At 41.4% G+C, this 23,238-nt stretch overlaps 1 protein-coding gene across 4 annotated transcripts in view; it reads right to left on the minus strand.

The window, feature by feature from the left end:
- cadm2b (cell adhesion molecule 2b) overlaps positions 1–22,238 on the minus strand; it is a 180,172-nt gene extending 157,934 nt beyond the window's left edge. For 2 of the 4 annotated variants that reach the window (XM_039779615.1, XM_039779598.1), the window contains exon 1: positions 21,804–22,238. In XM_039779615.1, the coding sequence (XP_039635549.1) occupies positions 21,804–21,864 (61 nt within the window). In that variant the 5' untranslated portion in view covers positions 21,865–22,238. The other 2 variants (XM_039779607.1, XM_039779589.1) reach the window with 1 other exon arrangement.
- Between the last annotated feature and the right edge of the window lie 1,000 nt (positions 22,239–23,238).

Below are 23,238 nucleotides of genomic sequence, written 5' to 3' on the forward strand. Positions count from 1 at the left end.
CTACAATAACTATTTACTGTCCATAAAGCTTTGATTTATTCACTACACCATTTAAGACTTCCTACTAACATATCCCGTAACCTAATTTATCAGGTTAACCCTTGAATGCATATGATCTGATCATATGTTAGTTTAGTGACTCAGGACTTTATTACATCCTGTCTAATTCATCCATTTCATTCTATTTAGCACTAAACTAGAGATCCAAATAAATGTTAGGAACCTCATTTAGTTACCTCAAGTGCCTTATCCTGGCTGCTATAAACGTGCGACTTGTGTTCCTGTCTAAATTTCCAACTTGGGAACCCAGAAGATCGCACAAACGACACACTATCCTGGAAAACCTTGGCCATCAGCTGATGTGACCATTTTTCAAAGTTTTTCACAATTTTCTGGCATTTTATAAAAAAAAAATATTCAACAGATTTATAGACTATGAAAATAATCGTTAGATGCAGCGCTCCCGAGTAGTAGTAGAGTTTGAATGGTAAACTTTCATTCCATGCGCCATTTTCAGTGTTAGTTCTGGTCTCATAACGAAGAAATGACAGTGGGTTTAAGAACATCCCAGTGGAGCCTGTCAATCTGGGATAAATTTGACAAAGCCTTTGTAGAGCTAAGAATATCTTGAAAACCCATATTTCTTATTACTTCTCCTGGGTTGCCATTGGCAAAAGTGTAAGTAATTCAGGATCAGCCCAATGCAGCGTTGGAGAAGAACATCTTAAAATATCCTGATTGTGTTTCACTGATTGTGTTTGGAAACCGAGAAAAGTGGAGCGGTTTAAAGTCAGATACAATTACAAGTATCATCAGTTACACTTGCACTGTGCACATTATTACTTTTTTCATGTGATAAATCCCAGTGATGAAACTTATTGGGTTTTTTTCATTTTCTTGTTGCTCTATAGATGCATTAAAGATTTGTCGTGAAACGGACCTGAATCCTCTCAGTGTGTGCTTTTTGTCTTGGGGTCATTGTGACTGTATTGATTATAAGTGTCATGACTCACGATGGATTATTAAGGGTCTAAGCCCAAGGCTGGGGCTGGGCTGAACCTTATTGTAATTGCTAAGATTATTATTATTTTTTCGCTAGTGTCACTGCAGCCTAAACTGTGCATGGTGGGGCTGTGCAATTTTCAGGACTGGTCCAGTACCTTGCAGGGACCTCTGAGATAGAAATAGACACACGTAGGCCTTGCACATTTCTGCGTACAATTTATTTCCGCAAAATTGCGAAATGTGCAAAACCTACTTTTTCAACCTCCTCCTGGGGTTTTTGCCTGATCTGCGTAAAAATACTTTACAGATAGCATCTTCAAATTGACCTGACAAAAAGTTATAAGAATTTTGCTCTGGACCAAATTTGGCAAACACTGTCCCTGAGGGGGTGCCTCAAATATGAAAGGTCTGTAAAAAATTCAATAGCAATATTGTGTCATTTTCTAGTTACAATATGAAAACATAGTGAATGGTCACCCAGTTGCCCAGTTTACCCTTAGAACTCACTTTATTTGTATCAATGCCCCATTCCTCTCTTTATCATAGTATTGTTGTTCTATTCCTCCTTCTCCCATTCATACTGATGCCCTCATGCAAACACACACACACTGCGCAGGAGGCCGGACATCTTCAAGTTCCAACAACTCCTCGGACTCTTTGATAACAACAAAACATTATTCTGAGACTTTATCCAACTGGTCAAGGTCATGACACAACCTAAAACAAAAGGTTCACTCAGTGTTGTGGGAATACTGTGGATTTCAGGAATGGATTTTTTGCTGAATGCGAACAAGGATGTGGATCTGCAGTGACACCTTGAAATTGGGCGCACTTAATGAATAAATCCGCCCAAAAATAGGCTGTGCCTTTGGCATAGCAGCATGGCTTCACTCGACCTTGGATGCACCATGTTAGTTTATTATCACCTAGCTGCACCTACCTTATTTGCACAATGAGATCCAATCAAAGAGCAGGCAAAAATCAAGATAAGCAGAACACTAACCGGGGGGGGGGGGGCTTGGCGGAAATGTAAAGACTTGTGATCAGATGTCGTTATCCAGATAACATATCCAGATGCAGATGTTAATACCAGGTGTGAACGAGGTCAGAGAGAGTTCAGTTGTGGCGCTGTTGCATTCTTTTTGCATTATGTTCAGCTGGTTACATCAATAATGTAAGCTTTAGTCACTGTGATGTTATTCATGTTAATCACACATGCCAGACTACAACACACACACACACACACACACACACACACACACACACACGTATGCGCCATAGACTGTATAATAATATAGAATTAAGTTAATGTGGCGTGTATGTTTACGCAAAGTCATGATGTCATGTTGATTATTTATCTCGCATCATAAAGAACTTAACGTCTTCAGGAACCAGCAAACCTTCAGACTGTAGATTGGGGATCGCTGGTTGAGTCATATCGGTGCTTCAAGATTAGCATCACCGAATTGGTTGGTGTGTACCACAAAAGACAATTGTGTCCAGAGATGTTACTGTACTTCTACATCAAGCTACCTCACAAAGTAATTGTTCAATCAGGGCTGAATCTAGAGATAAAGAATAACTCCTTTAGATTGTGATTCCCTTTAGAAGGAAGAGGATCTGACTTTTTCATCATCTCAAAGCTCTGAAAATCCTGGATGGTTTTATGGTTATTTCAAAGCAACTGTATCCTTTTTCAAAAACATCCTGAGCATCATTTCTACGGCTCACAGACCTATGGGCCATGTGGTGCTGTGTCGTCTACAAACATCAGCTACAGTAGCTCCTAACAGCTCCTTTGCTACCACATTCTGGGTTTCAGAACAACTCGGTTTTGTAAGTAATGTTTTTTAAAAATGTTAAGTTTAGAAACTTAACATTATCTGTTACACAATGCCCATGAATTTACCCTGAACTTTAAGGCGCTTTAACACTCCACAACCAGATATTTAGTCAGTATATCTGATCATATCATTTCCTTTGGGTTGAGAACACAGTGAAAAGTGTATTACACTTTTAGAGACATCTGCCATTTGGCCATTGTAACTGAACTACAGTCTCCACAAAACACAGTCTTCACGAACCTGTGAAAATGCCAACCAAGTCTTTTTTCACAGCACAAAAGCCTCCTACAAGTATGCGTCCATTTGAAAAACTGACTGTCGGCAGCTTTTCCACCCTGAGTCCATATGGTCCCTGTATTTATGGGGTGATGAGTCCTGCTCCTGGGGTTCAGAGTGGTCATTATCTGGGGGATGCTACAGCTCCAGTAGTTAAGGTCACCTGGTACACACCGGATGTCCTCACACTCATGGAGTACTGGAGGATACTAAATGTGTAATCATCTCTGAGCCCACAAAAGGAAGGGTCTATCCAGACTGGCCATTATAAGGGCTTATTGTAGGTTCCATCCTGGCTTTATATTCTGCTCTTTCAGCAGCACAATCCAAAATAGCACATCTTTTCTTGTGGAATTTTCTAACAGATAGCAGATATGGTTGACTATGGTGAAGGCAGGACTCTTATTGGGCTCAAAGTTTATACTTGCAAAACTATAGCGTATGCTCTTCTTGGTCCCTGCTGTTTCCACGGTTTCCTATTCCTGAACCAATGCTTTTTGGTAAATTACTAATGAATTAATTAGCTTTTTTTACTTTAAAGAATGTATCTATTTCAAAACAAGAATTGTATCGACAGTAAATAAATGTCAAACACAACATTGATTGATTATGAGTTTTATCAAGTGAAAGGTTAAAGTTAGGGTATATTCCAAAAAAAGGAATCAACCGTTAGAGTTGAAATGTTTAGTCGGTTTATCAATTATTCAATTGACAGAAAAATGAATCGGCAACTACTTTGATAATCATTCAAGTCATTGTTCAAGCAACACAGGTTGATGGGCATTAGTTAACCATTCTTTGACATTTCTTTAACTAAACAATTAAATATTGAGAAAATAATCTGCAGATTTAACAATAACATAAATTCTCTTTAAATGCAGCCCTACTTTAGAAAAATGACAATTTCTTGTAACTTCAACAACACAATGACTATTATATATTGTAAGCCTTGGCCAGCAGGGGGCAGTAACCCCAGCTGATGATGGGTGGAGTTATAACTGATTAAATAGAAAATACAAACATGTATACAGTATAAATGGGGTTTTCTTGGGCACAATGACAAAAAGCTGACAAGAAAGACATTGACGTGGCGTCTATGATGTCACTAACTGCTCGCCACCATCTTTGTCAGCTACTTGGCTTACAAGATTTACAGATTCTGCGGAATGGGAGGAGTTAAGTTACCTTGCACTAGTCTCGTTTTGCCAGACCTTCCTCCACAGCGCTGCAGAGGAGGGTCTGGCTAGTCCACACAGCATTCCGGGATGGGAGAAAAACATGCTCTGGTTTATTGGCATTTCTTTAAACCAATCACAATCATCATGCCGGACGGAGCCCCAGTGCCGCTTCAAAATAGCCTCGGGAAGGGACTTGTTTTGGTGGAACATGTGTACGTTCAAAAGTTGTTTTAGTCGTGTAACAGAAAACTCAGATTGGACAGATAGTCTAGCTAGCTGTCTGGATTTACCCTGCAGAGATCTGAGGAGCAGTTAACCATAGTCCTCACAAATCCACCGGAGATTAGAACGCCAACACAAAGGAAGAGGAAAGTGAGGGACTACCGGCCGAAAAGAGTGAAATCCGGCGGAATTTCCTTCAGCGATGGACAGTGTTGGGAGTAACGCCTTACAAAAGTAACGCAGTTACAGTAATGTATTCTTTTTTGCTGTAATGCAGTAAAATAACGCATTACTAATTACACTTCGTTAATATTATACCCGTTACAATCTCAGTAACGCGAGTTACAACGCATTTTAACGCAACATTTAGTGGTGTTTGTTTTAAGACTTCACCAACACCGTGAAACATTTCTTCACAGGAAAAAAGAAAGCTGTGAGTATTATTTCCTGTTGCTGTATTCGATGGTTGAGATGACCGCAGAGACAGATACATTTGCGAGATGGATATTATTTTCAGGAGTTATTACGCTGCGCTGAAGCGAGCTGTCCCGTCACTGTTCCCGTGGTCAGAGCCAGAACCAGAGACGGTACGGACAACATCTGTGTCCCGACAGGTGACGGTACGTCAGCGCGGACAGCAGTGTGTCCGAGCTGCTGACACATAGAAACATGTCGGGAATTCATGTTTAGGCTTGCTACACGTAATATCATTGCATTTTATCAGCCGTTGGAAAGTAACTATGCCGTATTTCAATACTTTGCATATTTATATTAATTATACAAAATATTATGAATAAACTATGATGTAGTGGATAAAGAGGAGACTTTATTGAGCCGGTGGTGAAATTAACAAGCTGCCTGCCAAGTCAAACTTCTGCTGTTATTTTTGTGAAAGTAACTCAAAATTAATGCAAAAGTAGTGTAACGCTAGTGCTGTCAGTTAACGCGTTATTAACGGCGTTAACGCAAACCCATTTTAACGGCACCTAATTCTCCGCCCCCCCTCGTCAAAGCCAGGCGACAAAAGCACAAAGCAAGCCCATCCACTTTTCCATGTTGATAAGAGCATTAAGATGAGAAACAATAATGTGACAAAAAGAAATCAAGGGGCATTTAGAATAGAAAAAAATATGCGATTAATTGCGAGTTAACTATGACATTAATGCGATTAATCGCGATTAAATATTTTAATCGTTTGACAGCACTAAATATAACTAATTACTCTCAAATGACAGTAACTAGTAATCTATAACGTATTACATTTTGGAAGTAACTTGCCCAACACTGGCAATTGAGCAATCCCGGAAGTAGAACGTCGTGGATATAGACTACCTTGCACGGCAGCTGGATTCGCGTGATATCACAAAATTGCGTGAGAATTGAGGGACTAGTTCAACACTGTCCATGTTGGCACAAGCATCTAGCATCACTTGTTGTTAGCAGGTCTGACTTACACCATCCTGTGTTTTCCTTTACTCCCCTAATGGGTTTGGAACTTTTTTGGTCACTTTGAAGCTATAATTGCAACAACAACAAATAGTAATTTGCCATGTTTTGTTTTTAAGGATAATGACCCTCCTCAAACTAGGTACACCTAGAGTTCTTACATTTAAAACAGGGTCTCTGACCTCGTAGTCTGAATAAAGACCTTATAACTAATTGATGATAATTGCCTGTTCAACAATTATACAGCAAAACCCCCTAATGATAAAAATGTAATCCATGTGTGTGCTTAAAGCCCAACATAGTTCCCGTATGCAAACTGTCAGAGAATATGCAATTAATTAAATTAACTGAACTGCACAGCATATACGGCACACTTTAACTACAGGGGCCATTATGAATTAAACTCATCTGCACCTTTTATTCTTTATTTCAGTGCCCATAGTAAATTAAATGTATCATTATGTATAGTCTACTACACAGGGTGTTAGTCAGACCAAATGTTCCCTGAAGACCACAACGCCACTGCAGACACAATTATAGTCAGGGAAGTCACTGTTCTGCTGCAGTGAATTTTGGGGAATTGAGAAAAAAAAAAAAAAAAAGAAGAATCAACCTTCTCATATAGATGGTGATAATACTGTAAACAGACTCAAGTGGAATCAAACCTTTTAGACTCAATGAGGAGGTCAACACCTCTGGTTTTGTGCAGGCAACATCTGCTATGTGAAATTTTTCTTACTTCAAAACTGCTGTTTTAGGTCACTAACTTTTACATATTTGTATTGCTTATATTTACTATAATTAGATGTGTATATGTGTTTTTTTTATTGTGCTCTACAAGAAAATTCCCATCATATAAAGCAAATGTATTTATAAGGTGTATTTTTGACTGTACTGAAGACACAGACTGCAGCAGCACTGAGCCCTCGCACATAATGAAAAGTCATTTTAAAAAGACGTTTGCTCCAGCTTCCAAAAACAGGCTGGGGGGGAGGGGGTATGATGACTGCACCTTCTCAGAGCGCTTACTTAACACCTGCAGTTAAGGCAGGCACAGCTTATGGCTGCCAAAATAAACCAAACTGAAACAATAATGCTTCAGGGTTAGAATAAACTGCTCCAAACATCCAAACTCTCTGTCAACAGAACACAGCAGGCGGTGAAAACACTTCTCCTTAAGAAGAAAATTACCAATGCACTGTAGTCTCTGGAGAAGGTCATCTATCTTTACTAATCGTTATGTTCCTCTGAACACAGGGAACTCACTCAGACTTTGTTTCATTTCTTTACTAATCTTAAGCTTTCTTTCCTCACACAGTACATCTGTAAAGAAAAATAGATTTTTTTCCTCTTCAATTAAAAAGTACATCTGTGGAAAGACAGTGTGCTACGTTGCCATGCAAGTAATGGTTTAACCTTTATTTTAAAACTGCATTAACCCCTTTCGTCATTCGTCTTAGCGGGTGAAGGAAATGGCAGATGTATCTTATATTACACCTACTTCTCTCTGCTTTTTACACTTTGTGTGCCTTCCTGCTATACACGCTCGCTTCCTTTCCCCTTCCTGCTCTCAGCTTAGCGGCTTTAAGGCTCCTTTTTTCCAGCAAAGCATGCTCTCTGGCTCTGAGCACTGGCATCTCTTGCATCGGTATGCAGCTCCCGTTCACACTGCTGATCCCTCTTTATGAGGACATGAGTTTCAATGCTTTTATCCCCCACCTTCACTTGCAAATATGCCTGCATTCAGTTTCTACACTCCAGCTTTAGAGGCCCGTGGGAAGCCTTTAAAAGAGGGAGTCAATAAAAGGGCATAAACATGCATGAGCTTTAGTTTGTGCTTTTTGTGTCTTTATTCCAAAAGGTAGAATTTTGGGATGGCGATGGAGAACAAAATCATTTTCCAGTTCTTTCACTAAAGCAGAAGCTGAATTTGTTTCATGTTTCTGTGTTTGCATTGCATCTATATAAACAGAGTTTCTTCACTACATTACAAAAACACTAGAAAATACATGTTCAAATAAAACTATTGCTCATTTTTTCATTAAGGACCTTTTTTGTGCAGTGAAATGAGTTGCATGTTTAAATCAATTCAACATTACCCTTGTGATGAACATTTGTAAAAGCATTAGCAGATACAATATAAAATATATGCATACTGTACCATCAGTGAGTACAACTAATCTGCATAGTGTGTATATGCTTTAATTACATTGTGCAGACTTACCCAGCATGGATGTGTGTATTAGCCACGGGCTTTAGTCCATCTCTATACAGTACTATTATATTTAGTTACCAGGGGAGAAGTACCCTCTCTAGGCACAACTGTGTTGTTTAGGATGCCCCTGTGTGGGTCATATGTTGTTTCGGCTTTACTAACACCATTGCTAATTTCAAGCAAAACATTACTCACAGATGCAGCAGTGAACTTTTCTTAAAAACTGTCAGGGACTGGTTTTATAATGTGACTGTGATGCAGAGATTTGCATGTCCTACTGCCTTCAGACAACGTATGCAGTGGGAATTAGTCTACTGATAACTACAAGCAAGTTTGCTCAATAAAGTTGTGAAATTTAATTGCGAGAAGAAAATAAACTGGTTGGACTGGTGCATCTTAACACTATGCTCTCAGGCACTTAAACAGTCGCTTTACTTATTTTGCAGCGATAACAAAACTGGGGAGTAAAGACAAACCTAAAGCGCATGGGAATGTGTCACAGAATACTGAAATACTGCCAGAGTTGAAGACACTTTTAATTAGCCTCCTCTTTGTTAAGTTTGCAGTGTGTGCTCTTTAAGTTGGCATGTTTTCCCCTAGGTCCTGTGGCTCGCCTTACAGATTTCATGGCATAAAAGTCTGAAGTGGACCAGAGTGGAGACGGGCCTTTCCCATTTCCCAGTCTGTGCATCCCCGATTCCTCTCATCGATTCCCCTCCTCGACTCCTCGGCTCGGATCTCAAGTGGGCGGGGCTAAGATGCGAGGAGGGGAATCGGAAGAGCACCGAGGAGTCGAGGCAACGGCCATTTAACAAACACCAGACATCTCTGCCTCCGAGCGGTCATTAAAAGTGACGTCAATTAAATATGACGAGCAGCACCACTGCATCAACTGTCCATTGTTTTGTCGTATGCTGCATTTTATGATCTCTGTCAGAGGAGCAGAACTGTCCACGACAACTTTTATATATTTACTTTGAATTCAATTCACAACGTGGATGAGAATGTACAGGGGTCGTACAATTTTCATTAGTTGTATTTGACAAACACACACACATTTATAATAGCCTATGGCCTCCATACACAGTATGGCTATATATGGCTATGTTTGTATTAAAAGAACTATACAAATATAAAGGCTAGGCATATATTATATACACACACAACGCACTCTATCTGCGTGGATCATCTCTTTATCCGAATAAGCGTAACATCTACCACCTTCCACCCACCTGAATGAATTATTTTCGCTGATTTAGAGACCCACATGGACGTTTAACTGGCCCTCGGCTGTCCCTGCAGGCTCCGTTGCTTTTAAAATGATGTATTGTATTAATGTATAAGTGTTTTCTCTAACAATTTACTTGAATGATTAGAGATGCTGTTTGTTAAAGTTTCCATGTGCGCAGAAATGCCGCTGCAGCGGATATCGTCGGATATTTAGGCAGCAAAACTAACTGTAGTTATAAACTGGACAGAGTGAATAGAACTAGCCCTTTAGATTCTGAAATAATCCTAATGAAGTTCAATTTCTGTTTCTCGAGCGGATCAGGCGATCTTACAAATGAACCGGTTTATCCGACAGCAGCTCTGATGTGTTCACCTTTTAGAGAACGTTAATAATATTTTCCTCGTTGACTGTGTATTATTTCACCCACTCGCAATTAATCCGAATGTTAATTTGCGTAAACATACACGCCACTTTCCTAAAGCCGAATGGTGCGTTAGCTGTATGCATTTTGAGCTATCCACGTGTATGTTTACACTGTAAAGCGGATGTAAACATACACACCACGTGGCATTGCCACGTTGCGTGTTATCGCGAGAACGTGCCGTACTATCGCGAGAACGTCGTCACACTTGTGTGTGTAAAAAAAAAAAAGATTGGGTTTAGGAAAAGAACATTGGGAAAGGCTTTAATAACACAAAAACACGAAAAAACGACAAAAACACGACGGTGAGGACGCTTAGGAAAAATATAAACGGTTGGGTTTAGGAAAGAAACATTGGGGAAGGCTTAAAAAAAATTCTTTTAACAAAAAAAAAAAGGCTGAAAACCAGCACACACGGGACGCGATCCCGGCTCTCCTGGTTGAAAGTCCTGTGTTTTACCCATGCTCCACCCCGACCAACCTCCCTCCCTCTGTGGACTTATGTCCTTTCATACTACTCGCTACGGCGAAAATTCCAACATAATGTAGGTCAATGCCGGCCGAACGGCGTTGAGAAACACGCTAAAAAGCGATTATGCGTCTTGATAACACACCAAAATGGCATACGAATTGGCGTGTCATACATACGCCACTTCATGAGGTCAGTCTGTAATTTGTATGATCTGACCAGCCCTGGTGAAAAGTCTTCCGCAAGGATACATCAGTGTGTCCTCGATTTCAACTCCTCCAAGGAGCCTCCTCAATGCTCGATCTTCACTCCTCGATGTGCATTTTAGGAATTAGGACGTTCTTCAAACATGGCGCGCCGAGAACGACTTCCGGGTCACAAGCCAGAGGACCGAGGTTTGAGGCGTCGAGGTGGTACAAATTTGGGAATTGACAAAAGCCCACTAAATTGTCTTGAATGTTATTGCCTGTCTGTGTACGATGGCCTGTGTGACAGACCGGTGCACCTGCCTGCTAATGCTAAATGTATGCTGGGTTATTCTACAGCTCCTCGTGACCCTGAGAGGGATTCAGCAAGCTGAAAATATGAATATTTTCATTTTTGCCCCACCAAATGGTTACAAGCCCCTCTCTTTCTCTTCAGGATTTTCTTTTCAATCATTTTTATTTATTTTCAGGGTCTTTAATTTTGTATTGTGCACAAACCACATCAAATCACGTAGCCATAAAATGCAAGACATCGCCCTGTATAAATACATTCATACATACATAAATACATTCATTTGCCATGATTTGCTGCTTACAAGTCTATGAAAATGCATGACTTATTCCAGCAAGCTATCAAATTTCCAAAGATAGTGCAACAGAGTGTCCTTTATCTGGAGCTCAGGCGTCCAGCCTGACTGCTCGACTGAAGGGGCTTTATGAGCACAGCAACCCAGTGGTGCAAAATCCTACCGACTGTGTGAGACTGATGGAATTTCTGTGGCAACCCATAAAAATAGAAACATCTAAAACCAGTGGCTAGCATGTATAAACACATTCATATGCATTTTGAACACCAAGGTAAAGCACATCAATATGCACTAGGGCTGCACGATATGAGGAAAATATGCGCCAACGCTGTTGAATATCGCGATAATGAAATTACTTGCGATAAATTAACCGATATTAAAGTGTACTCAGTTCTGCCTTTCTGCTGCTTTCAGTATTGTGCTAAAATACAACTAATTGCTTGTTGGATTTAAAACAAATGAAAGGAAATCATTTCTAACATTTTATTGAACAAATTGAACATTGAATTGAAAAGGCACCACTTAAAAAAGAATGACAGTTTTGTGGTTTTCTACTGATATTTTCTTTCAACTACCACAATCGCAACATGATGCAGCCTTCCGCAAAGTGTTTATTGTACCAGTTTATATCGCGATGATGATAAAAAAAAAAACATATTGTGCAGCCCTAATATGCACCGACTCTGAATACTTGCACCGTTTTCCAAAGCTTGACCACAGCTGCCTTTCCACTGAGGACTTCGGTTTCTTAATACTGAAGCTTTATACTAACAAATTCACAGAAAGGACAGGTTGTGTGAACTTAGTGCACATTTGAATCATCATAGCTAAGTAAAATGTAGGCTACACAATGCTACTAAAACAAAGGCTCCCCAGCGTATTCTCCGTATTGCAGCTTTGTTAGTGCACTGGCAAGAAAAGACCCTGACATCACTCAAAACAAGTACGGTCACTTCTGGTCAGGCTGCCAGGTGTTTGGTTGCAAGTGTGATACCTCGCATAGTCAAACATTCTTTTTGGAAACCTCCCAAACATGCACAGCACAAGCAGACAATGACATATATTATGGCAAACACATAATGCGGCTCCCAATATTGCATGGTTAACATTGTGCACTCAACACCTCTCTTACTGGCACTAGCCAATGTTTGTTTTGTTTTCTTTGCAGAATGAGGACTCCTTTTTGTGAAGATGCCTTCCACTTCTGTGATAATAATCAGCAAAGCTCATGAACATGCAACAGAAAAAAAAAGGTGACATAACTTCAAGGTGACGTCCGCTCTTAAAAGAATGACTAAAACAGATTACAAGCCCGCCGGGTCAGCGACTGGTGTATGGCTGTCATTTCTGTACAAAAAAAAAAATATTAACTTTGTTCATAGAGCGACTGCAGCAAGAGGAGAAAATGGAGATCATCACACAGGCTAAATGAGATTCAGAGGCTCATCCATAGTTGGGCACAAAGCCTACTTCAACAGAGATGAGGGCCAAGAGAGATTGGTAAAGGTCAACACTGAAAACGGGCATAAAATGAAGTATAGGCTTCATTTCGGTCCACAATACTGAAATGTAGGGAATGCATAAAGCTCTCACAGTACAGATGCCTACCACAGCTGAATCTCATTCATCAAGACTTCAATGTGAAATGGGGTTTATTCCATTCTCTGCAAAGTCATACTCAATACAGTTTGAGTCCATTTTTAGACGATGTTAGGTGATTGCATCACATATTAAGTAGGATCAATTCTGCTGCACCTAAAGACTATTGTTTGAAGGACCTTTAACCATTTAGTGGTTCACTACATATCATATTTGCACCATAAAGATAGTGAAAATGTGAAGACATTAACCCATTAGCTTTTAGTAAACAGAGCAAAGATGGTAGGTTCTGGACATCCAGTTGTTTTAGGTTGAATACTGTCTGAAAAGACAAAGTATGACCTATGGGGTTCAATACAGGCATTTCCAGTTTGCACTGCTATCTAAAAAAATATTTATTTTCTATTTCCATTACTTGTCCGACAACTACAGTGTGTTTTTTTTCCTCCCCCCCCATGTTTGGGCCACAGTTTACTAAAAAGATAAAACACAGGAAGTGACAGTGCAGTGTTCTGAAATACATCAGCATATAGATCATGACTCACAATACTATTTTACTCTAATAATCCGCCTCTAATTACAGCTGGTATGGTGGTCAATGTAGTTTCAAATTAGGGCTGGGCAATATATCGATATTATATCGATATATGAGGCTAGATATTGTCCGAAAATTTTGGATATCGTAATATCCTGATATGACACAAGTGTTGCGCATTACAGTAGAGTGATGTGATTTTCCAAACACACCAGACCGTTCTAGCTGCTCTTTTATTTGCCTTTACCCACATAGTTATTATATCAACATACTGTAACTGATAAATATTTATGAAAAATCTCACTGTGTGCATATTTTGTGAAAGCACCAATTGTCAACCCTACAATATCGCCACATTATCGATATCGAGGTATTTGGTCAAAAATATCGGGAGATTAGATTTTCTCCATATCGCCCAGCACTATTTCAAACGATAATATAAAGGCTACCCAAACTATGAAGTCAGTCTCACAGAAGGTATAAAACCTGAAACACACCGCAGCTCTCCTTATGTTGTAAACAGAGTAGTCTAGATCGACAACGTTTCACTTCCGGGATTGCGCCGGTGCCGCAGGAAATTACGATGGATGTCCCTCATTTCGGCCGGATGTCCGTCACCTTCTGCTTCCTTTGTGTTGGCGTTCTAAACTCTGGCTGATTTGTGAGGACTATGGTTAACTGCTCCTCAGATCTCTGCAGGGTAAATCCAGACAGCTAGCTAGACTATCTGTCCAATCTGAGTTTTCCCTCGCACGACTAAAACTACTTTTGAACGCGCTCCACCAAAACAAGTTCCTTCCCGAGGCTATTTTGCAGAGGCACCGTCACTGTGTCTGGGGCTTAGCGCTGCCCAAGACGATTGTGATTGGTTTAAAGAAATGCCAATAAACCAGAGCACGTTTATCTCCCATCCCGGTGTGGACTAGCCAGACCCTCCTCCGCAGCGCTGTGGAGGAAGGTCTGGCAATGCGAGACTTTAAAACAGAGTATCTGCAAAAGAAATAGTTGGCTCTGTGGGTTTTAGCTTCGGCAGCTCAACGTTTAGGTTTAGAAATATTGACTCAGCTGTCAGAGCCTATATTAGGAATACATGTAAATTCTGTTTAATGGTGGATTTCCCCTTTAAGACAGGTGCCTCTTCAGGAGCCTGAGATTGATGTAAGCACTGCTATAACCACTTTTCAGCGTGACAAATGGTGGCATTAAACTTATCACGAGTATCTTGAGACAGGCTTCTTGGCAAGTAGACCTCTTACCCTCTTTGGTTCAAATACAGGTCTAAATAATCTTTAATAGTGTAATTGCCCTTACAGTCTATCAGCCTCATTGCTATAAGCTCATACCCACTCAGAGGGGCCATTGCGTGTACAAGTGCTATGACAAAGAGCATGGCGAAGGGAGACTGATGGCACGCGGCGTAGTTGGTGCATCGGGCAGCTAATCTTTAAGCCCGTTCCTCACTTGTCTGAGCACATTTGCCTCTGGCTCGAGGCTTATCCCTACAGATGTATATCTGTCAACAGAAAGCAAGCAGGGCAGCAGCGGCTCTTTTGGAGCACTTTTGTCCCCCTTTTTACTGGATTATTCATTTGCAGTGGGATACAGCATAGCACCAGCAGCCAGCACTTGGCAGCTGGGAGACGCTCTGCAGGGATAAGCTAACCCTCAGCAGTGAGGAACGGGTATCCGTGACTGTAAACCACCTTCCTCTGCCATACCTTGCCTTCAGCTCCGCCAGCTTAGTCCTGCTGCCTGATTATTCCGAGCCACAGGAGATGCGCCCATGCATATATTTCACAGGCTCACTGTGTCTCACCATATGTGACATTTTGGGGTTCACTTTCGCTTGGATCCAATATGTATTAATTTCAAGAGATGTTCAATACACCCAGATCCAAGCTGAAACAGAACTCAATTTTTGCATAAAGGAATTGAGTAATGAGGCACCAACTGCCATAATACACTCAAAATGACACTTCTTCACATCTATGTCCAATGTTGGAGTGCTGTGAAAGCTGCTGCTGGAATCAAGCATTTGAATGGTCGATATGGCTACCCCTTTACTGCGTTCTATAATAGGCTATGTGCTTTCGGCCCCAGACAACTGTAGGCTGCACACGGAAGCTAAAAGGAGACATTTGAGCCTTGAATTTTAATCCTGAGCCTTTAAAATTCTGAAAACATAAGATTTTGTTTTTATACATAATGAATATTTTACACTATTGTTAGGCTGGTGAAAGCCGATTGGATTTTGTGGCATAATACTCACAATCCTAACCAAATGCATACAGAAAAAGTGTTCAAAGTCATATAGTACATTCAGTTTATTTCGCTTATCCATTGGGATTTCCATCCTGATGAATGCAAATGAAAACATTTAAATAATGCAAAACATTATATGATATGTATGTAATGTATACATTAATACAGTATGCGTGCATGTAGCACAGAGTAGTGCATACGTATTTTTGAAAGAGCTTTGCATTGAAATTCCATGGCATCAGTGTTTCAAACACTGCCTTCCTGCTAAAACATGCCAGTAAAAAAAATAAAAAAGCTCTGGAATAGCATTTTGGTGATTTGAAATTGTTTGATTATGATTAATGACATTCACACACTTTTACACAGCTGTTATGTTGGGAAATGTATAAGGTCTTAAGGATCATTCATTTGTTCAGCTGTCTGGAAAATGTAGCATGGTTCGACATTTCGATGTTTTGATGATTAAGATGAAGAACTTTTCGATACCACTCCATAACTTTTTGTAACAATATGTTATTCATACATAGCTCATATATATTCACATGAGCTAGTATGAATAACGTGACGCAATATTTAATGAATTCAATCTAATACATTTACATTTCCACATTTAACCCTAAAAAAAAAAATGGATGGGTCTTCTCTTGGGCCAATATTTGAAGGAAATGTCAAATGTCTTACAAGGCACTTTTGCATTTTTAATGACTTGCCTCAATTGCCTCCTTAATCAGGGAAGATTATTTTACATTATGAGAGAATTATTCATCATCAAGCTCCTTGTCTCGCTTTCTCTGTAGTTTTGATGTCGGTGGTTTTGATACTAGATTAAATGCTGTGAAGAAAGCAAAAAAATAAAAATATGGAGACACTTTCATTTATTCTCCGCTTTGCCCTCATTACTGCCCCTACACGTTATGGCCAAACACACACAGACGCTCAATTGTCACCTGCAGGTTGTACTTGCCAAAATGTCTCACGAGATAAGAAATGATGAAAGGCTCCATGCTCAAAGAAAGTTCCCCTTGGCGGTATGGGAGCTTTTTGGGGCTCGGTAAGAAAGGAAAGTGATGAAACACTTGAGTGGAAGGAATGTCAGACCAAACCAGAGAAGCCGTGTGACCAACAAAGAAACGCATAGATCATAAAAACGTACATTTACGTTTAAGTTTAGCCACACCACATGGCTAATTAGCATTACAAGCCTGCCTGCCACCTAACCCGTTAACTGGCTCTGACATGTCTGTCAGGCGTCAGCATTAGCTGCCCTCGGTGAAATACGTTGGCATGACTCTGCTGTAGTGACGCACCGACACCTCACAGAGTGGCACAATTTCCCACTGGTGCACAAGACAGTGCCTCACATCAGAGCAGGAGCACACAATAGAGAGGAGTTAATAGATTACAGTAACTCTACACAAGAATTCATCTATTCTGTAGTCACTACAGCATATTAAACATTTAGGCAGTGCAGCACTCCATAGGCTGCAGCTATAGATAAGAGTCCGACGATGCAGTTTAAAAAATACTAATAGTGTAGGCCTAGTTGTTCTAAGAAGGATGAGCCTGCATGAAATGACTCTCAGCATTACGGAGCATGAACAGAGCTGCTGAGGCTGAAGTCTTGTCTACAGTATCACTGCAGTGTGTGATGCGGCGCGCTGCAATTTAACTGTCGATTAGGCTGTGATCGCACAGAAGACGCATGAACCTTATTACCTTTGCCGAGGAGGTTCTCTTTTCAGTCCCATTTGTTGGTTTTGGTTGTCTGTAAGCAAACAAGATAGCTAATTTTGGGGTTTTACAGATTGTAATGACATTTGTTTAAAGGTTAAGCCATGGCCTGGACTAGATCTAGATGCACATCAGCAGTTTATTAAATGGACTTAACATCGCAAGATAGGGAATTCTTTCCATTCTTTTTAAAACACAAACATGTGTCCAGTAAAGCCCCACCTCTGTGTATCTTGCAGCAAATCCTGATTCCAATGCAGATTGCAGATGAAACATTTTTTTACTGTTTTAATAACAAATTTGGAGGTGTGTGCTCTCTACACAGACTTCTGGGGCACTGCCCTGGGCGCTCCTAGTTCATGTGTCTAAACTTAAGCCACATAGCATAAATATTTAATGTAGCCTTTGAATTGGGCACTACTGTATCTTAGCAGAGTTTTTGAACTAGATGATAAACTCTGCCCTATTCCCTTTGGTAAATCTGTTGCAAACTGGGCTAGTGTTCTGCTGTCCATTTTTATTCAACACTCTTGTGTTAGCTAATGATGCTAATAGTATTATAAGAACAAATGCTTATCCTTGCAGCTTTTAAATTCTTGCTGTCCATGTTACACTATAATATATATTTATAGATGGACTCTAAAGCATGGAAATCATAGTTTTTGCACACCCTCTTATACAGCCAAATGTTGAAACAGCATGTATAATGCAACACTTTATAATGTCCACTAAAAGGCGTAAAGAGGGTGAAGAGAACAGCCATAAACTAGGTTGTCCATTGTAAGAGCAAAACAACCTTGAGTATGCAATAATGGGATACTACTGGTTTGGTATTTCTACTCTCTTTTTAAAGCTAAACTTAAATACTTCAATCTTCAATCACACACCAACATTACAGAACCATACCAGTGATTTCCATATAACCTACAGCTCACATACAGTACAGTATATTACTTCCCATCTGTTCTCATTCGTACATACAGCTATGAAAAGTAATGCACTGTAATTTGTATGTATTCCACGTGTTTATTGCTCCATGCATCACGTTGAGTGCTGCTGTTTAAGACTGTTCTGGTCCACATAGGGAGGTGGTTGAGGTGGATAGGTGGGTCACAGGGCTTTCAAGTGTGTGTGTGTGTGTGTGTGTGTGTGTGTGTGTGTGTGTGTGTGTGTGTGTGTGTGTGTGTGTGTGGAGGCGGGGGAACTTTCTCCCAGAAAACGCACGTTCGTGTCCCGGGAGTACTACTTAAGGGGGCCGGTGTTTGAATCCAAACCACAATCTTTGTTCATATCTTAACTAGTCGTTTTGTTGCCTAAACTTAACCGTCATTGCCGCGTGACGCTCACCTTTTATCGGCAAAACTCAACTGCAACGACCGCTTAAACGACCGGGGCCTCACGGAGCTCTGTATCCACCTCACAGTAACCCTTTCTCGTCACATGACCGACCAGCGCGCGTTGTAATTCCGTAGGATATCATATGAATTGTTGTGCATCAGTTTCCGTACGATATCATACGAACCCCGTTCATGAGAATGCGTTGTACTTCCAACCATTTCCCAAAGCGTACCATTCGTTTCAACTGCTACCATTCGTTACAGCATTACAATCATCCAGCAGAACCTTTAAAAACTAAAACTTTAGAACTTAAGGCAATCCGTAGGGGTTTCACGATTTTGATTCTAAATTCGAGCTTTCATCGTGACACACCCAGTAAACCTGGGCACTGACTAAAACTGTAAGGCCATTTATTTGTTCTAGTGTGGTAATGATCTGCAAAGATAGACTGTTTGGAAGTGCTCAAGGTCTGCTGCCAAACAACAACCTTTTGATGCAGTGTTACCAAATTCACATTCTCATCCTTTTAATATCGTCGATATTTACGTTAATTGTGTGCGGCTTTCTTTACAACATACTGTAGCCCATGAATGCAGCTGTTATTGAAAACCAATTATTATATCACAGACAACCAAGTCTCCTTGAATGGAAAAGGTTTTCAAAACAAGTTCCATGTATCTGCGAGTTCATTTTCATTTGATACCGACACTAACTTGAATGCCTGCCTGGATGGTAGGAAATAATTTACTGTAAAGTGCTGCTCATATTATACTTTTTGGCTTTTTCCCTTGTCTTTATTGTGTTATGTATCATTTTGTGCACATTATAGGTTTACAAAGTGAAAAAGCCCAAAGTCCCCCCCCAAAGGGACTTACCATCTCCAACAGAAAACACTGTTCACAAACTGCTCCAAACAGCTCTGTTGTAGTCCAGCCTTTACTTCAGAGACAAACGTGGTCACTTTGGAACACACGTTATAATGCTCGCCTAGCTGCTAGCGTGGCACGCCCTCATACTCTGCTTCTGACTGGCTAGTAGTCCTTACCTAGGTACTGTCAGGGCACGCCCTCATACTCTGCTTCTGACTGGCTAGTAGTCCTTACCTAGCTACTGCGCATGTGCGACTCCCAACAAAGATGGAACAGAAGTGAGATGCCTCACTCTGTAGCTAAAACAGAGAGCTCAACACACAGGGTGAAAAGAGGAGCTGCAGCAATGTGCAGTACAACAAATATATGGTGTTTTCTGAAAATTAAACCACATAAACCTATTCTGGTACAGCCTCTAAATACAATTATGAACCTGAAAATGAGCACAATATGAGCACTTAAAAAAGATATGGCGTGCTTTCTAAAAGATTTGCAGTGATGCAACGTCTACGCAGTTTATAGTTAATGGACTGTAATAAATGCTAAATCATGCATGATCATTTAAACCTAACCACTATCCACTCCACAGGGGAGCACTTGTTGAGAGGGCACGGCGCCAGGTGGATATGTCTGGATCTATCATCAGGTCACAGCTGGATATACTGCCACTTGATGGCATCTCAAGTTGGACATCTCATTGAAACAAATGTTAGGGATTGAAACGACGCAACATACATCAAGGCAAAAAAAAAAAAATAATAATAATGTTGTAATTCAAATAGGAAATTCACAAGTCAGTCTCATAAGATTCAACACCATTAAGCTGCCTAGCATTTGAGTTAAAAACAGAGCCACGACTGTGCGTTTTCTTCAACACGTAATGGTCTGACTCTGACAAGAAAAAAAGTGTTGGACTAAGTGGCAAGAGGTGATGCTCAAAATCTGAGACTGAAATAGGACTCATCTGAGAGTTGATTTTGGATGTGACGATGCTATGTGTTAATGAAATGAGCAGCCTTATAGGGACTCTGACTAAAGGTTTCTTACGGACTTGACGGTCTGTGTTGGTTCTGAAAGTGAGGTCCTCAAGTGGGGATCCTCAACAGAAAGGTTTCTTCTTTATTTCTTCTAAATCATAATAATCAGCTTTATAGGATGAACACTTCAATCACAGGTCACTCTCACTATCCATTAACTCATCCCTCCTCCCTACTGAATTAGTAATGACAACAACAACAAAATCTGATGTCATGTGCTGACTATATTTTGTGAAATTGTAGTCAGCAGGGATTTTCTTTTGCTTTGATTTGGGAGTTGCTGACAGGAACCCCCCCCCCCCAACACCACCACCACCACCACCTCCCCCCACCCCTGCTGCAGGCGTTATGTATCTGCGCACTGGTCGCCTACAGGGCGGTGGCTGCGCAAGCATGTCCAGGAGCAGGACGGTCTGTGGGGAGTTGAGGGAGTTGTCATGAGGAGACACACTGATGTCTGGCTGCAGAGAGCCATCACATAACGCAACCTCACCTGCGGTCTCATCCCAGCAGCCCAACTTTGAATGAGCGACTGCATGGACCGCGCTGTCAGTAAACGCATGCCGACAGTCCTGGAGAATGCGTCCGAGCGCAAGCGCGCGGGCGCACAACACACACACACACACACACACACACGCGCGCACGCACAGTGCGCAAACTGGCCGTGCTGGCGACAAAAGCTCAACTCAAATGCGGCTAGATCGAAGACCTCTTGTCACCTCTGTTGATTTAAAGTCGTGTGTGAAATGACTTTAAAAAAAAAAAGAGACCAAAACGGACCCGACAGTACGACTTAAAGACGATCCACTCAGTGACACGAGTCTCCCAACAAACAGGACGCGTGCCCGCAGCTGCTGTAACCTCTCGTGCATCCCCTGTGTCAGCTTCAGGGGGACACGAGTGCATATGAGCACACAAACTGGAGGAGGCTCATCTGCACAGCCACGCCGTTTCAATCTCTTTCACTTAATACGAACGGAAAGGGCAACATCCAAGTTGTCTCCTGGCGCACACAGAATAAACTTGTGTGCAGCCGCATTCTGCTATTGTGCTTTTCACTGAGCGGCACAATTCAACTTCCAAGGCATTCCATCACAGTCGGTTCTGCTCCGACAGCCGACAACGAAAGGGGAGCCGTCCTGCGGCCGAAACTGCCGAGCAAACACACATCATTTTAAGGAAGGAAAAAAAAAAAAATCAACTCTTTTGCTACTGAATACTTGCACTCACGTGCGCCACGATCACATATGATGTTTACGCTTAACGCAGCCCCCACAGCCACCGCACACCACGCCCGTCTTATATACAGCAGCATCCGCGCAGGGCTCTCACCTTTAAAGACGCTCGCACAGAGGCTGTAAAGGATGAAGATCAAGTGCTGCTTGGCAATCATATTCTTCTCGTTTCCTTCACGGTTGTTGTTTTTATTATGTCGACACTCCACTCGCGCCTGTCTCTTGTCTTCTTCTCTCTCTCTCTCTCTCTTTCTTTCTTTCTTTCTTTCTTTCTTTCTTTCTGTCCAAGCTTCTCCTCGCGATGGACTTATCCAGGTAAACGGCGCAGTTTCGGACTGACTGAGCGGAGTTACATTGATGAACTCGATCAGCCCTTTTTTTCTCTCTCTCTCTCTCTCTCTCTCTCTCTCTCTCCGGAGAAGTCCCTGTGTATGTTCGCAGATCCGGGGCGGCAGCGAACACTGTATAGTCTTATAGCAGGACGGCAGAGATGCTCGTCGGCAAAGTGCAGCCCCTGCCTCCCTTTATTGCCTCTCTCTTTGACTCGCTGCAGAGAGCAAGAGTCCCGCCCACGCTTGTTTGACTAATGAAGACGCTTCGCCAACGGAGAACACCTAGAACTAGTTCGGATCTCTTGGAAACCGTCAAAACAATTGCACCGTGCGTCACAAAGGCTTACTTTCCCGAGGGGGGACATCAGCAATCCACTGATCAGTTCTAGAAAGATAATTTAGCAAATGTCACAGTAGAACAATATGCCTCTGCAGGAATATCATGATTCATAAAAATGTCATTAAAAAATAATAAGGTCATAAGGGGCCAACATGGGCCACCACCACACACCCCCTCTGAAGGCTCTAAAAGTAATCCTAATGCTCCCTACTTTTTTTGACAGTGGGAGTGGTAACTGTGAGAGTGCAAAAATCCATGCCAGTGATTTAATGTAATAAAATATGCCCACAGCTAGCAGAGTTAATTTAACATTTTTAGACAGTTTTGAACAGCCGCCCCAGAGTCATAACAGCTTTATGAGCAGACAAACAAGCCTGCAGTCAACACTAGACAACTCAAAATAAGTGTCACTGCCAAATTGACACTTATTATCACTTGGGAAATTTTACAATGCACAATGAGTATCCTTGCTCGGAGTGTCGGAAATAAAAAAAGGACAGCCTGCATTAAACAAAGGAAGACCTGCATAATGTTGTGTCAAAAGGCGGCTGCTTTCGCAGAGGTTGTGACCTGGTGTCTGGGTGCGTTAGGAATCAGTGCACAGGTGCAGGGGAGGTTAATGGGCTCCTGGACATCCCCCTTCCTTCAAAGGCTCCTATGAGTGGTGCCCAGAAATGAGCGTGACCGTGCCTAAAGACAGAGGTGGGAGCAAAGCCTGCGGCTCCAGCCAGGGATCGTTTTCTAAGCCCATCACAAGGATTTTACACATGGTTTAACATGCTGCCGGTTGAATTTGGTTCAATTTTGCACAGTGGCCTTGCACGCCACTCCCACTTCAAATCAAACTGCTGACCTGGCCA

This window comes from Perca fluviatilis, chromosome 2 (genome assembly GCF_010015445.1).
Source record: "Perca fluviatilis chromosome 2, GENO_Pfluv_1.0, whole genome shotgun sequence".
In the NCBI taxonomy this organism is placed as follows: Eukaryota; Metazoa; Chordata; class Actinopteri; order Perciformes; family Percidae; genus Perca; species Perca fluviatilis.